The sequence below is a fragment of the Phoca vitulina genome, unplaced genomic scaffold (genome assembly GCF_004348235.1).
Source record: "Phoca vitulina isolate PV1807 unplaced genomic scaffold, GSC_HSeal_1.0 scaffold82, whole genome shotgun sequence".
Classification (NCBI taxonomy): Eukaryota; Metazoa; Chordata; class Mammalia; order Carnivora; family Phocidae; genus Phoca; species Phoca vitulina.
The window spans coordinates 3,422,680-3,434,875 of record NW_022589785.1 but is presented as its reverse complement, the minus strand read 5'-3'; the positions used below and the strand labels follow the sequence as shown (position 1 = coordinate 3,434,875).

The 12,196-nt window shown below is 52.0% G+C and overlaps 2 protein-coding genes across 3 annotated transcripts in view; one reads left to right on the top strand and one right to left on the bottom strand.

Moving 5' to 3' along the window:
- KREMEN1 (kringle containing transmembrane protein 1) overlaps window positions 1-2,467 on the bottom strand; it is a 66,113-nt gene extending 63,646 nt beyond the window's left edge. For both annotated transcript variants that reach the window (XM_032395044.1, XM_032395045.1), the window contains exon 1: window positions 2,371-2,467. In XM_032395044.1, coding sequence (XP_032250935.1) covers window positions 2,371-2,467 — 97 coding nt within the window. The remainder of the gene's footprint in view (window positions 1-2,370) is intronic.
- A 6,759-nt stretch (window positions 2,468-9,226) lies between these two features.
- Window positions 9,227-11,998, top strand: CUNH22orf31 (chromosome unknown C22orf31 homolog). Its single transcript, XM_032395032.1, has 4 exons — window positions 9,227-9,249; window positions 9,799-9,874; window positions 10,019-10,465; window positions 11,561-11,998. The coding sequence occupies exons 1-4, from the start codon at window positions 9,227-9,229 to the stop codon at window positions 11,996-11,998; spliced, it is 984 nt and encodes a 327-aa protein (XP_032250923.1).
- The last annotated feature ends 198 nt before the right edge of the window (window positions 11,999-12,196 follow it).

The following is a 12,196-nucleotide window of genomic DNA, read 5'->3' as shown; positions in this document are numbered from 1 at the left end:
AAAATGCAAACCACCAGTAATTTAAATATTACAAAATTGTGCAGAATATAAGTATTGAAATAATTTTTTCCATCCACAAAATTTTAGAGAAAATTACAGTATCAAAAAATGTAAACTGGTTAAGTCTGGCATATCCTCAAGGATTTAAAAAACTAGTAGACAGCCTTGGGACAGGATGTGATGCTTTAGACCATGTGGTATCTCCCTAAAACTGCTTCTGGAACTAAAAAGGAAAAGTCACTAAAGCCCTGGTGTACCTGGATGGTAGGAAAAATTGCTGGTGAGGCTTACTGAGGCAGGAACTTGGGCCACTTATCATAAATCATCTCACAATGGTTATTTATTTGTCCCTAACTCGGACTCCTAAATAAAAGTGCACCAAGGTCTGAAGTTCAAACTGCCTAAGAGCTGCTATATTTGGCCCCTCCTAGCAAAGCAAAGGTGCCTGAGGAGAGAATGCCACCTTCTAACAAACATAAGGAGAGCTGGCTCACTTAACACTTTTTAACAAACACAAGCAGAGCTGGCTCACTTAACTACTACTCTGCCCTTTCCAGAAGGGGAACCAGTTTATTTCCACCCATACCTCTCTCTCCGTAGAGGACATTAAATCCTGACCACACAGATGGCAAAGTGGAGCTGAGGGGTTACTAGGTTACAGCTATGTTGACATATCCTGGCTCTCAGAAAGTTCCTCCTTCATTCCTCACATACAGCAAATAGCAGAAGTGATCAAACTTCTGTAGCAGTTTTTGTAGAAGTCCCCTTGAAAGCTGCCGATCACTCAGAAACCACTTCTTGAGCCTAAGGTTTACAGTACTTGGAGACCCCCTTCTACTGATCTAAAGCCAAGGTTTGCCTTTTACAGGGTTTAATCAGACTGGAAGCTCATAGCAATCTCAGGGCAAATGAGGTGTCTAGCACTTGGTGAACTGTGAAGCACTATAAAAAGTATTATTAAAATATGTTTATTGGCTGCCTTCTATATGTGGGTGTTACCTGCAGTATATCATTTTATCTTCACAACACCAGGCAAAGGGAGTTCTCGCTATCCCTCCTTTACCGATGAGGAAACTGAGGCTTAGAGAGCTGAGTCATGGCCCAAAATCACATAGTAAGTGACAACACCCAGTCCTATCATTTTCACTCATCCAAGCTGGTAAGTAAACAAAGCAACTCTTGAGTTTTCCTTCGGCAACAAAATCCTGTCTTTCCAACATCACAGTCTGCGACTTTGGGTGGAGAACCCTCAGCCGGTTTTCCTACTCCGGCAAACCGGTAATGAACCCTTCCCGTCCCTTTCACGAATGCCCAATTCTCAACACCCAAACAACCTGCAGAGAAATGTAACTGGGCCAGACAACGCCCTCGTGCCTGCTCTTCAACTTGGAAAAAGTTCTGCTGCAAAGAAGGGTGTGTATGGAAGCTAAGCAAAGTCCCAGCTTCCATCCTAGTCCAGGGCCCCACCTCAGGGAGACATGTCCTTGGCCTTGGCCTGGGGAGTGGGTGACCCTGTTTAAAGTGTAGGATTACCTGGGAAATGGGGCTCTGCATTGCGCTTTCGGGATAAGCACCCTAAGATCTGTAGGGGAGGCTTCCCATCACCCCTTCTTTTCCTCTCTCCAAGCAAGGCCCGCACCTGAGTTTTGGGAGGCTCAAAGCGGCCCGGGAGGTAAAGAGGAGTCCCGGCTGGATACAGCGGGTCGTCCCGCCACCCGGACCTGCCTCTTGCAGGGCGGGCAAGTCAACTCGACTCCTCGCAAGGCAGAAAGTAGTGTCGGGCAAGCGGACGCAGCCCGGAACCGGGCAGAGAGGCTGGTTGTCCGCTGCGCTCGCCTCCGCACCAGCTCCTGAGCCGGGAGGCGCGGGGCGCGGGGGCGTCGCCGTGGGGCTTGCGGAGGGGATCCTGGCCCCGGGGGAGTCGCTGAGGGGCTTGGGGAGGGGGTGTAGCGTCTCGAGGCGGGGTGCGTCGCTGAGAGACAGGGCAGGATCCCGGGAGGTGCTGGGGCAGAGGGGGCATCCCGGCCCGGGGGGAGTCGCTGAGAAACTTGGGCAGGGGGTCCTGGGTCCTCAGGCTGAGGAGACGACCCAGCCCAGGAGGCCTAGCTGGGGAGTTTGGCTAAGGGATCCCGGGAGTAGGTCCTGAGGCAAAGAGGGCGCCCGGCCCCGGGGGGCGTCACTGAGGGACTGGGGGGGAAGCCCCGGGTTCTGAGGCGGGGGACCGCCCCGGCCGGGGGGCGTCGCTGAGAGGCTGGGAGAAGGAGTCCCGGGAAGTAGGAGCTAGGTGGTTGGGCCCCCCCAGGCGAGCCGGCCCGCGTCGCCCCTCAGGCGAGCTCCGCGCAGGGCGGGCGCCGGGGCTCGCTCACTCACCGGGTCCGGGGCCGAGGCCGGGGCTGGGCGCGGGCCGGGCCGCCAGCGTGAGCGCGGCGGCGGAGAGCAGGGCGAGGCGGGCGGCGGGCGGCGCCATGGGCCGTCAGTGCGGGGCCCCGGGGCGCGGCCCGGGGGAGAGGGGGCAGCGCGGGGAGCCGGGGGCGGCCATGGGAGCGGGACGCGGGGCTCGGGCGTGGCCCCGCCCCGGCCCGCCCTCCCCAGCGCCGCCACCGCCCCGGCCGTGCGGGGCCCGCCCGGCTCAGCCCCGAGACCCGAGGGGCGGAGCCGACTGCGCACGCCCTCCCCTCCCGGTGCGCGCGCCGCGCCTGCCACTCACGCTCCAGGCTCCGCCCACACTCCCTTCCACACCTGGGCCCGCCCCCACGGGGCACGTTATTGGTCCGACCGAGGGGCGGGGCCAGCAGGTGAGGGGCGGGGTCCGGGGCTCCGCCTCCCAGTGCCCACGCGGAGCTTTGGCTAGGTTGGAGCAGGCCGGGCGCCCAGTGACCCTTGCTCCACCCTCACTCAGGTCGTGACCTACAGCGCGGGCTCAACCGCAACGGTAATAATCAGAACAGCAGTTTGCAAACCGCTTTTCCCTGCTTGGCTCAACGTAGTAGTTTAAAAAAGAGCGCTCTGGAATCACTCTGTACGGGTTCACATTCCACGCGGTCACCTGTAAGACCTTGAGCAGGTTTAAGAAAAAATAGCTCTCTTACCTCAGTTTCTTCATCTGTTAAATGGGGGCGTTGATAGCATACTCCCAAAGCAGTTGTACTAAATGAGGCAATGCATGGAAACTTTTACACGCGCACAGTAGGAGCTTAGTAAATGTTGAGTTCCTTCTACCATCCCAGTTCTTGCAGCCACAAAGGAGGCAGCATATTGAACCCTGGTTCCGAATCCTATCGCACATCCTTTGTCAACTGGGGCAAGTTTCCTGCTCTGTCTGAGCTTCACTCATCTGCAAAATGGGAATAATACAAGGCCGTCACAAGATTAGATGAGATAGAAGAAAGTAAAGCGCCCAGCATAGAGTCCGGAAGTGGACGGGGCAATGAAGCTTTCTTACAGACTGGGGTACTGAGGCCCAGAGAGCGCGTGACTGAAACTCTCGGGCCCCCGCCCCCAAGGTCTTCCCCAGCTGCACTCTGGGTCTGTCCCGGGCCTCCCTCCTCCCCCGCACTCCCCCAGGCAGAGGAGGTTTTCCTTCTGCTCCCGCCTAAAGCACCGCGGCGACGCCCCTCGGGGCAGGTCTGGGCGGCGCGCCGGCCGCTTTCAAGTCCCTGGTCCCGGGCTTGCAAGTGCGGGCCTGTGCCCTGCGCGGCGGCGGGAGCTTCTGCCCTCCTGTGCAGACTCGCCGCACCCAGAGCGGGGCTGGGGCGGTCCCTGCCCTGCGGGCTCCGGGGCCCGCCTTAGGTACGCGGACCCTTGCGCTCCCTCGCCCACTCCCAGGGTCTGCTTCCCCACAACCTGCTCCCCAGCTGTTTCCAGGACCGGGCCCCAAAGGTGCAGATACCTCCCACGAGGCCTCTCAATCTTGGTCCCTCTCCACCCGCACGACCCAGAGCCACGGCAAGAAGAATCTTGTTCACTCATTGTTTTCACTGTCTCTTTCCTGAGCTCAGGGATCCTCTTGGGCTCCTTATTGGCTCAAGGGGACACCCCTCACCCAGTGCCCAACTCCCCCCCCCCCATCCTCCACATCTCACCTGGTGTCTCCAACTCACCCTCTCCTCTCTACCATCTTGGACCCTTTCCACCTCCAAAACCACCTTCCTCCAGCAGGACCTGAGAACTCTTCACCTGTAACATGCGTCCTTGAAGGTGCAGGCAGGAGGAGCACCTTGAAGGAGAATGAAATGAGAACAGCAGGTGAAAACATCCGCCCAAAGCAGACACTCAATAAAGGCGAACCTTCCTCCATTCAACAACTATTCAGTGAGGAACATACCCAGAGCACCAATAAGACAAGCTGGTCCCTTCCTTCTAGAAATAATGTGAATTTCAGAGAGCAAAAAGTTCTACAGAGACAAGCAAATGATGTTGACAGAGAATGGTCTGTGAATTGTTTTAAACAGAGTGCAGGGAAACATAGTAGCAAAGCAGGACACAGCTCTCCACAGTTTACAAGGTTCTTTGGCATCTCATCCTGGTTTCTGAGGAGGAAATAGGAAGGCGCAGACAAGAGGTTCAAAATAGGGTTTATGTGGCCAAGTCTGGGGATTTATGCCTCCTGATAGTAGCTTCAGCCTGTCCTGCCCCCCTGCAGGAAAACACTCCTGCTGAGTGGGTACCAGCCCCTCCCTTCGGTTGGTTCTCTTGGCCTTGTGTCCAACCAGAATCCAGAATGGGCTATGTAATTTGCAGGGCTGGGTGAGAAATTAAACTGGGGGTCCCTTGTTCAAAATGATTAAGAATTTTAAGATGGCTATGACGGAGCGTTAAACCAAGTGTGGGGCCCTTCGGACTTGGGGGACGTGACACAGGTTGCCCACCCCACGAAGCTGGCTTGTACAACAGAACTCAGATACAGTGTGCAAGCCCCTCTCCCGCTGGCTGCTCTAAGGAACATCCCTCTAGCCTTCCCTAGGCCTCCCTCCCCTCTCTGCTAGCTTAAAGCCCAGCACAGGAAACAGTGCACAGAGGCTAAAAATATAGCCTAGTGGGTCTAGGTCAGGGCACTTAACAGCTCAAGGTCTTTGCTCAGTTACGTGGTCCCGGCCCCTGGCAAGAAGAAGCCTAAGATATTCATTTCAATGCTTCACATGCCTCAGTCGCTTAGCGGATTTATTTCATGGAGAGAGTGAGGACATTGACTGCAGCCCCTGGGCCTCCAGGAAAATGTTGGTGTCTGTCTGTTTGCCTACTTAATGCTCTGCAGTCAAGCCCTTCAATTCCTCTGAGGGCAGCAGGATTGGCCAAGAAGCTGGGAGAGCTCAGCTGGTGGAGTTTAGGGGATCCTGGTATCTTTGAAACTCCCGCTGGAATAATTTCTGCTCAAAAGGCACCATGTTGTGGAGAGAGCCCTGGGTAAGGAGCCCGATTCTAATAACAACGAGAGCAAACATTTACTGAGGACGTTGCTAAACTCTAGGCAGGGTATGGTGCTTGCCGTCACACTTCACACAATGCTTCCAGTAGCCCTAGGAGAAAGGCACCCTCACCACCTCCCTCATACGGAGAGGTTGAATGGCTTGCCCAAAGGTCACATAGTGGCGGAGCTGGGCTTTGAACCCAGGCGGTGGGACTCCAGGACTAGATTCCTACATTGGTGAATTGCCTACTTGTCCTTCTGGGGTTCTGGCAACAAATACTTACCGAGTGGTCCAGGGGCACGATTAGGGTGAGGCAAGTGAGGCATTCACATCGGGCACACAACTTTAAGGGGCCCAAAAAACTCAGTAATCAAGATAAATAAATAAATATTATTTAATAAGTTGTAAAAATATACTAAATGTATTTCATAAACATTATTTCAATGCAATATCTTTAAGAAGATAAATTAGTGCCCTCCCAAAATTCATGCTGCACGAAATATCAAGAATCTTTAGCCTCTGGCTCGGCTCAGCACTGTACTGTTACCGATCCTGTCTCAGATTTCTGAGTCAGAAAGCTAATGATGGGAAACTCAAGAGAAGTAATGGTTTGCTTGTTCTGATGGGGATAAGGGAAACGAAGGAATTTCGTTTTGAACGTAATCAATCAGAGGCATCCAGGTGGCCCCATCAGAGAACTGAGTCCGGTGGGAAGGGGTGCCAGGGTGAGCAGGGCACCCTTATTTCACATACTTGGTCCATGATAGGTGCGCGTTCAGCACATGTGGTTTAAATCACTGGTCCTCTGAGTTTGCATCACGGTTCAGGAATCTTCTCAAATTCTCTCATCCAAAGTTTTTCTCTTCTTTCCTAAACCTTCTACATCACAAACCTCAGATACGTTCCCACGTGGGTGTGGAAGTTTACTGCTTGGGTATTAAAATAAAAACATCTTCCGAGGAAATTAGAAACAACTAAATTCCACTAGAATTTGGGGATGGGGCATGAAGGGGGAAGACGAGAATAATTATGAATTGGCTCAATTTCCTCGTTATCAACGGACCTTCCAGAAGGAGAATGGGAGCAAAGAGGAATCAAAGAGAAGAAAGGTAGTAGTCAAGGAAAGAAAGAAGAAGAAAGATTATAGGAGCTAAAAATATGGTGAGGAAAGCTTGGCCAGGCATCAAAGAAGGGCAGATGTGTTTCCAAATAGAAGTGGTGGTTTAGATATGTCAGGAAGTACTGCTCCAAACGATCGGTGGAAAATAAAGGCTATTTAGACTGAGCTCAGCGGAATAAAAAGGTTCATTGGAGAATCAAACTGAGGAATAGTTCTTTCAACTACACCGAAGCCCTGCTGCCTCAACCCCAGGTTCTCTGGACCAAGTGTTGGCACTAATGGTGGAAACTCTTGCCATAGTCTCGGGACCCTGGACCAAATAGAGTCTTTCCATCTTGACTTTATAATTCTGAACAATCTCTGTTAAAGACCAGTCACTTTCCTTAGTATATCCTCAGGTACCCTCTTTCCTTGCCATCTCAGGAAGCACGAGATATTCTGGGCAACTCCCACAACCAGGGGGAAATGTAGCTCCTGTAAATATAGCACTTCTGTGAGGTTGAGGTATCTGACAAATGTTTAGTGAAGGTGGATCCTGGGAAGAGAAATGTCATGCTACCCAGGTCAGATCAGAATCATTCCCCACTTCAAGAGGCTCATTGCTTGGCCTCATGAAGGACCCGAGATGAGGTTCATATCAAATGTTGAGTTATGTCACTCATACCACGGGCAACAGGGGCTCAAGAAAGGGTCAGCTGAGCGAATGGGCCACAGTAATAATATTAACAAGAACATTTATTGAGGCTTCCTATGTGCCAGGAGCCATACCGAGGGCCTCCCATGCTTTGTCCCATTTCATCCTCACAGTGATCCTGGGGTTCGCACTGTTACTATCCCCATTTCACAGATGAGGAGAGTAAGGTTCAGAGATGTGAATTCACTTGCCCATCGAGAAATGGATCTGGGATGTCAACTCGGGCAGACCACCTTGTGAGCCCAGAGAAGATCTCATGTCAAGGATAGGACTAGAACTGGGCCCAGGGGTGGTATGTGGATGGGCTGACCAGATGAGAGGCAAAGCATCACAGTGATAGCTCTGAGTGGTGAAGAGCAAGGGTGGTGTAGACCTTGGTTGAGACCAGCCTTTGTTGGTTACTAGGCTTTGGGATCTGGGGCATGGTTCTCGAGCAGCTTGTGCCTCAGTTTCTTCATCTGTAAAGTAGGGCTGGTGACAGTGCCCAAACTCGTAAGACTGTTGGTGGCATTTCATGAGATGATGCTTGGGAAGTGCCTGGAACATTGCCTGGCTTATGGCAAGCATTTGATAAGTTCAGATTTTACTGATGTAGGAGGAATAATAGCACAAGCCACGTTACCCTGGGTCAGTTCTAAGGAGCATGGGGGTTACCTACTGGGAGTGAGTTACACTGCAGGGGGAGGAGGCAGATTTTGATTGAAGTTAAGAGTGTGAACAGCTCTGTGCCGGAAGAGGGAGATTCAGCACGTTCCTCAGAGTCTGAGTGGTGTCACCTGGCCAGGCATTGAGTAAAGGCCTAGGAAAGTAAATACAACAGATGAGTATCTGGAAAGAGGAGGTGTGGGAAGGCCAGCCTCGAGAGGAGAAACAGAAGAGCTACTCCCAGGATTCCTTTCTTGCCCGGGAGTTCCCTTCTGTCCCTGCCCACACAGGGCAAAGGCAGACAGTGGCCCAAGAGCCTGGTGCCACCCCTCCGGGATTCACCAGCTTTGAAAGGATGCTTGCCTGCCCAATCTCCAGACATGCGCAAAGCCTTCCCAGAGACAAACCCTTTTCCAGCACCCTGCTCTAAAACTGACCCACCTCTCGGGAGGTGAGGCCAGGGCTCCCCACTGAATGGGCCCCATTGTCCTCCCAAGCGTCTGTGGGTCCAGATGCCTTTGGCCTGGGGGTGGTTCCACCGCGGCGCGGTGCGGTCTGCCTGCAGACTTTGATTCACTCCTGGGACAACACTCAGAAAAATCAAACAGGCAACACATACGATTCCAGGAGCTCCTGCCAGCCTCATACTCTGTTTTTCCATCACTTCCCTCTCCTCCCCCTCAGGAGGGAGCCTTTGGCATTTTGTGTATAAAAACTCAAAACCACCAACAGGACAAGCACCTGATAAGGAGCGAGGCATTGCCCAAGAGTTACCAGGAAGAAGCGTCTTTGTTCCTGTTTCAAGCCCTTGACACTGCTAACAGCTCTAATTACTGAATTTGCCATGGGATGTAAAATAAAACCGCATTCCAGAAACCATGTAGTCTCCCGGGGAGAGACATGTAGGGAGAGGTGCCCAGGGCGGCAGGAACGTGTTCTTTCATTTCTGGTCCCTAACCTTGGCAGCTATTCTGAGAATGTAACAGTACCTTCTTTATGTGCACGGACGGAGAAGGCCACTTTTGCACATGTAAGGATCTATCTCACTACCTGCATCCACAACCACAGTCTGCATCTTTGACTCCCGTTGCGTGCAAAGCAATGCTTCTTAAGAACGTTAGGACCTTCCTAATTCACCCAAGCCCTTCTGGAGGGAAATGAGCGCTTCGCCAGCTCCTGAGGCTGCAAGCACAACAAAATAGAACTTCTTCCAGCCTAATTTAACTATAAAATCTGATGATGTAACACCCACCCACCCCCACATCACAAACCAAAGTGACATCACAAATACTAGAGATCATGGTTCAAAACTGCCTGCGTGTGAGCCAAAAATCTAAACAAACTGCAATTTGCTCATACATGACTGAGGCAGAGAAAGACAGGTGACTAGAAATATTAAAACAAACCAAAGCAAAACAACAGCAACAATCAAAAAAAGCAAAAGAGAAAAAGGGAAAAGAAAATACATATTTCTTCCCCCTACTAAGCTAGCTAAAATAAAATTTAAGGCAACCGAAATAATGGTAAGGTGATTTTATTTTTTTTATAGATGACATTTCTTAGAAGGCCAGGTCTCTTTAAGTGTGTGATTCTAATTCTATCCAAATTGTTCTCTTGTTCTCGGCTGGTCCCAGGAAACGGAGGTCTGCATCACTTACGTTGAGCTTTTGCCTTTATGGGCCCCAGTATTTCCCTGTTGAGCAGCCTTTCTTGGCTCATGGTGGTCTGGTTAGAAAGTGTGTTCAGGGTTTGGCAGAACTTTACGTGGTGTCATTTCTGTCTTGCAGCCTGGTCGAGGGGTGACTAGAGCTCCTATAGGAATCACAAATGATCCCATCCCCATTCCTTTCCTGCCACGGGTCCCTAAGCCTTGCAGCAGACAGGAATTGTCTTTGATTCCTTGTAAATGCTCCCCAAACCTCTGCTTCCAGCCCAAGCATTGCTGTGTTCTTTGAGAGCCTGAATATCATCGTGACCTTGTTTCCTTACTTGGTACAAGATGCTCTGGTGAGCAGGAGAGCGGATGGATAGATTTCTGAGAGCTGCATAGAAGGAATGATGTGTAAAACATTGTTTGTATTAGGCCTTCTAGTCTCTGCTTGAGAACTGATCTCTTTTTTTTTATTCCTTTTTCTCCCCTTGTAATTCTAGCATCCCATCTATGTGAGACGAGACCCCAGCATCCCCACCTATGGGCTCCGTCAGTCTATCTTGCTGAACACCAGGCTTCAGGACTGCTATGTGGACTCAAGGACCCTCACCAACATCTGGACGGCCAGGATGTGTGCAAAGCAGAACATCAATACCCCAGCACCCAGGACCACCTCTTCTTGGGAAGTTGTAAAGGATCCCTTAGTCGCCAGTTCGTTCTCCCTGATTAAGCTGGTGCTCAGGCGACAACTGAAGGATAAATGTTGCCCAGGACCAAGCAGGTTTGGAGAAGCAAAGCCCTCGAAGAGATTAAAGTCCAAGGACAATTTGGCAATAAGAGCCACGCCGCGGGGCAGGATAAGAAACTCCATTGGTTCCAAGGGCAGACGGCCAGTGGGGCAGCGCCCCGGCTCACCGAGGCTCAGGAAGCCGGCAGGAGGCATCAAGGTACCGGGGTGGAGAAAACCTGATGGAGTGGGGACAGGGCAATGTAAGTGCGGGAACACTTAACGCTTAAGAGATTTATACGGGGGGAAGGAAACCCTAAAGTTAAAGACAGGATTGTGGAGGTGGGGCTGGGGGCAGCGGCATGATGTAATGGAGAGAGTACCCGATCTGGGCTCGCGCGGTTTACACTCTGCCTAGTTCTCCAGGAGGATGGAGTGGCTTTCATAAACACTTGACGTGAAGGGAAAATAAGGGTGGGAAAGGCCCGGAGATGGGCGGTGCCTTAGGCACACACACCCAAACACCGGAGGTGAGCCTTAGATCTTGCCATGAACTTCCACCTGGGGAACCTGACGTCCGGAGAGGTCCAGCACTCCACGGGGCCGGCAGAGCTCAGAGTGCCCCCTGGAGCTAGGCTGTCCTGCTCCAAGTCCCGGCTCTCACTGTAACTGAGGACAACCGTGGGCTTAGCCTCTTCGCTGTCATCTACAAAATGGGGAAAACGGCCTCACCCCCATAGGGTTTCATGAGGGTTGAGTTAATACAATACACAAGGTGTTTGAACAGAACCTGGCGCAGAGGAAATGCCTAAGATCCTTCATGGCATTCAGTAGAGGACACTGTGGTTAAGAACCTTCTCACCGTGCCGACTTGGGCCAAACAAATCCAGTTCCCTTGCCTTTAAAACGGTCTCCTGCTGGCGCATGTGGGTGGCTCAGTTGGTTAAGCGACTGCCTTCGGCTCAGGTCATGATCCCGGAGTCCCGGGATCGAGTCCCGCGTCGGGCTCCCTGCTCGGCGGGGAGCCTGCTTCTCCCTCTGACCCTCCCCCCACATGTACTCTCTCTCTCTCATTCTCGCTCTCTCAAATAAATAAATAAATAAACCTTAAAAAACAAAACAAAACAAAAAAAACGGTCTCCTGCTGACCTTACAGGGTTATGGGGAATATATGAAGGAATTCAGGGAACCAGAACACGCTAGACAAATGGCGGTGGTGGCTGGAACCAAGACACTGGGACATAAATCCCAGATAATTATTCGGAGCTCCCTTCTCAAGTTTTAGCTTTGACTTCTCTGCTTTCTTCCTGGCTAGAGTAAAGAAAGTTCAAAGGAGAAAAAAGTAACCGTCTGCCAAGATCTTGAGAGCAGATATGCTGAACACGTGGCTGCCACCCAAGCACGACCCGGGGACACTGGGACAGCGGCCTGGAAGGGCCAAGCGTTGCTTCCCGAAGCCAGAAAGAGACAGCACTTGTCGGAGGACAAGCTAACCATCCACGGCCTCCCCGCAGAGGGTTACAGGGCTCTGTACCACTCGGTGGTTGAGCCGATGCTGTGGAATCCTTCCGGGACCCCCAAGAGGTACAGCTTGGAGCTGGGCAAGGCCATCAAACAAAAGCTCTGGGGGGCTCTGTACAGCCGGGCTGCCACTCCTCAAGGGGCCCAGGACCCACTGCCTGGCCGGAAGCAGCTGGGGGTCCACGAGGAGCCTGTGCCCAAGAAATGGCCCAAATTAAAGAGTGAGAAATAGGAACGGGAGCTCACGGGGTTAGGATATTCTCTGCTAGATGTCTGAAAAATAAACACCACTTTGCACCTTCCACATAATCTCGGAGTGCTTTACAAATTAGTAACTGCCTCCCTGGGAAGTAAGACAAATGGGTACGAGATTCATTTCATACCGGTGGCCCTTCTCCACTCTCATGATTAGGTCATGTCAAGGGCTAGA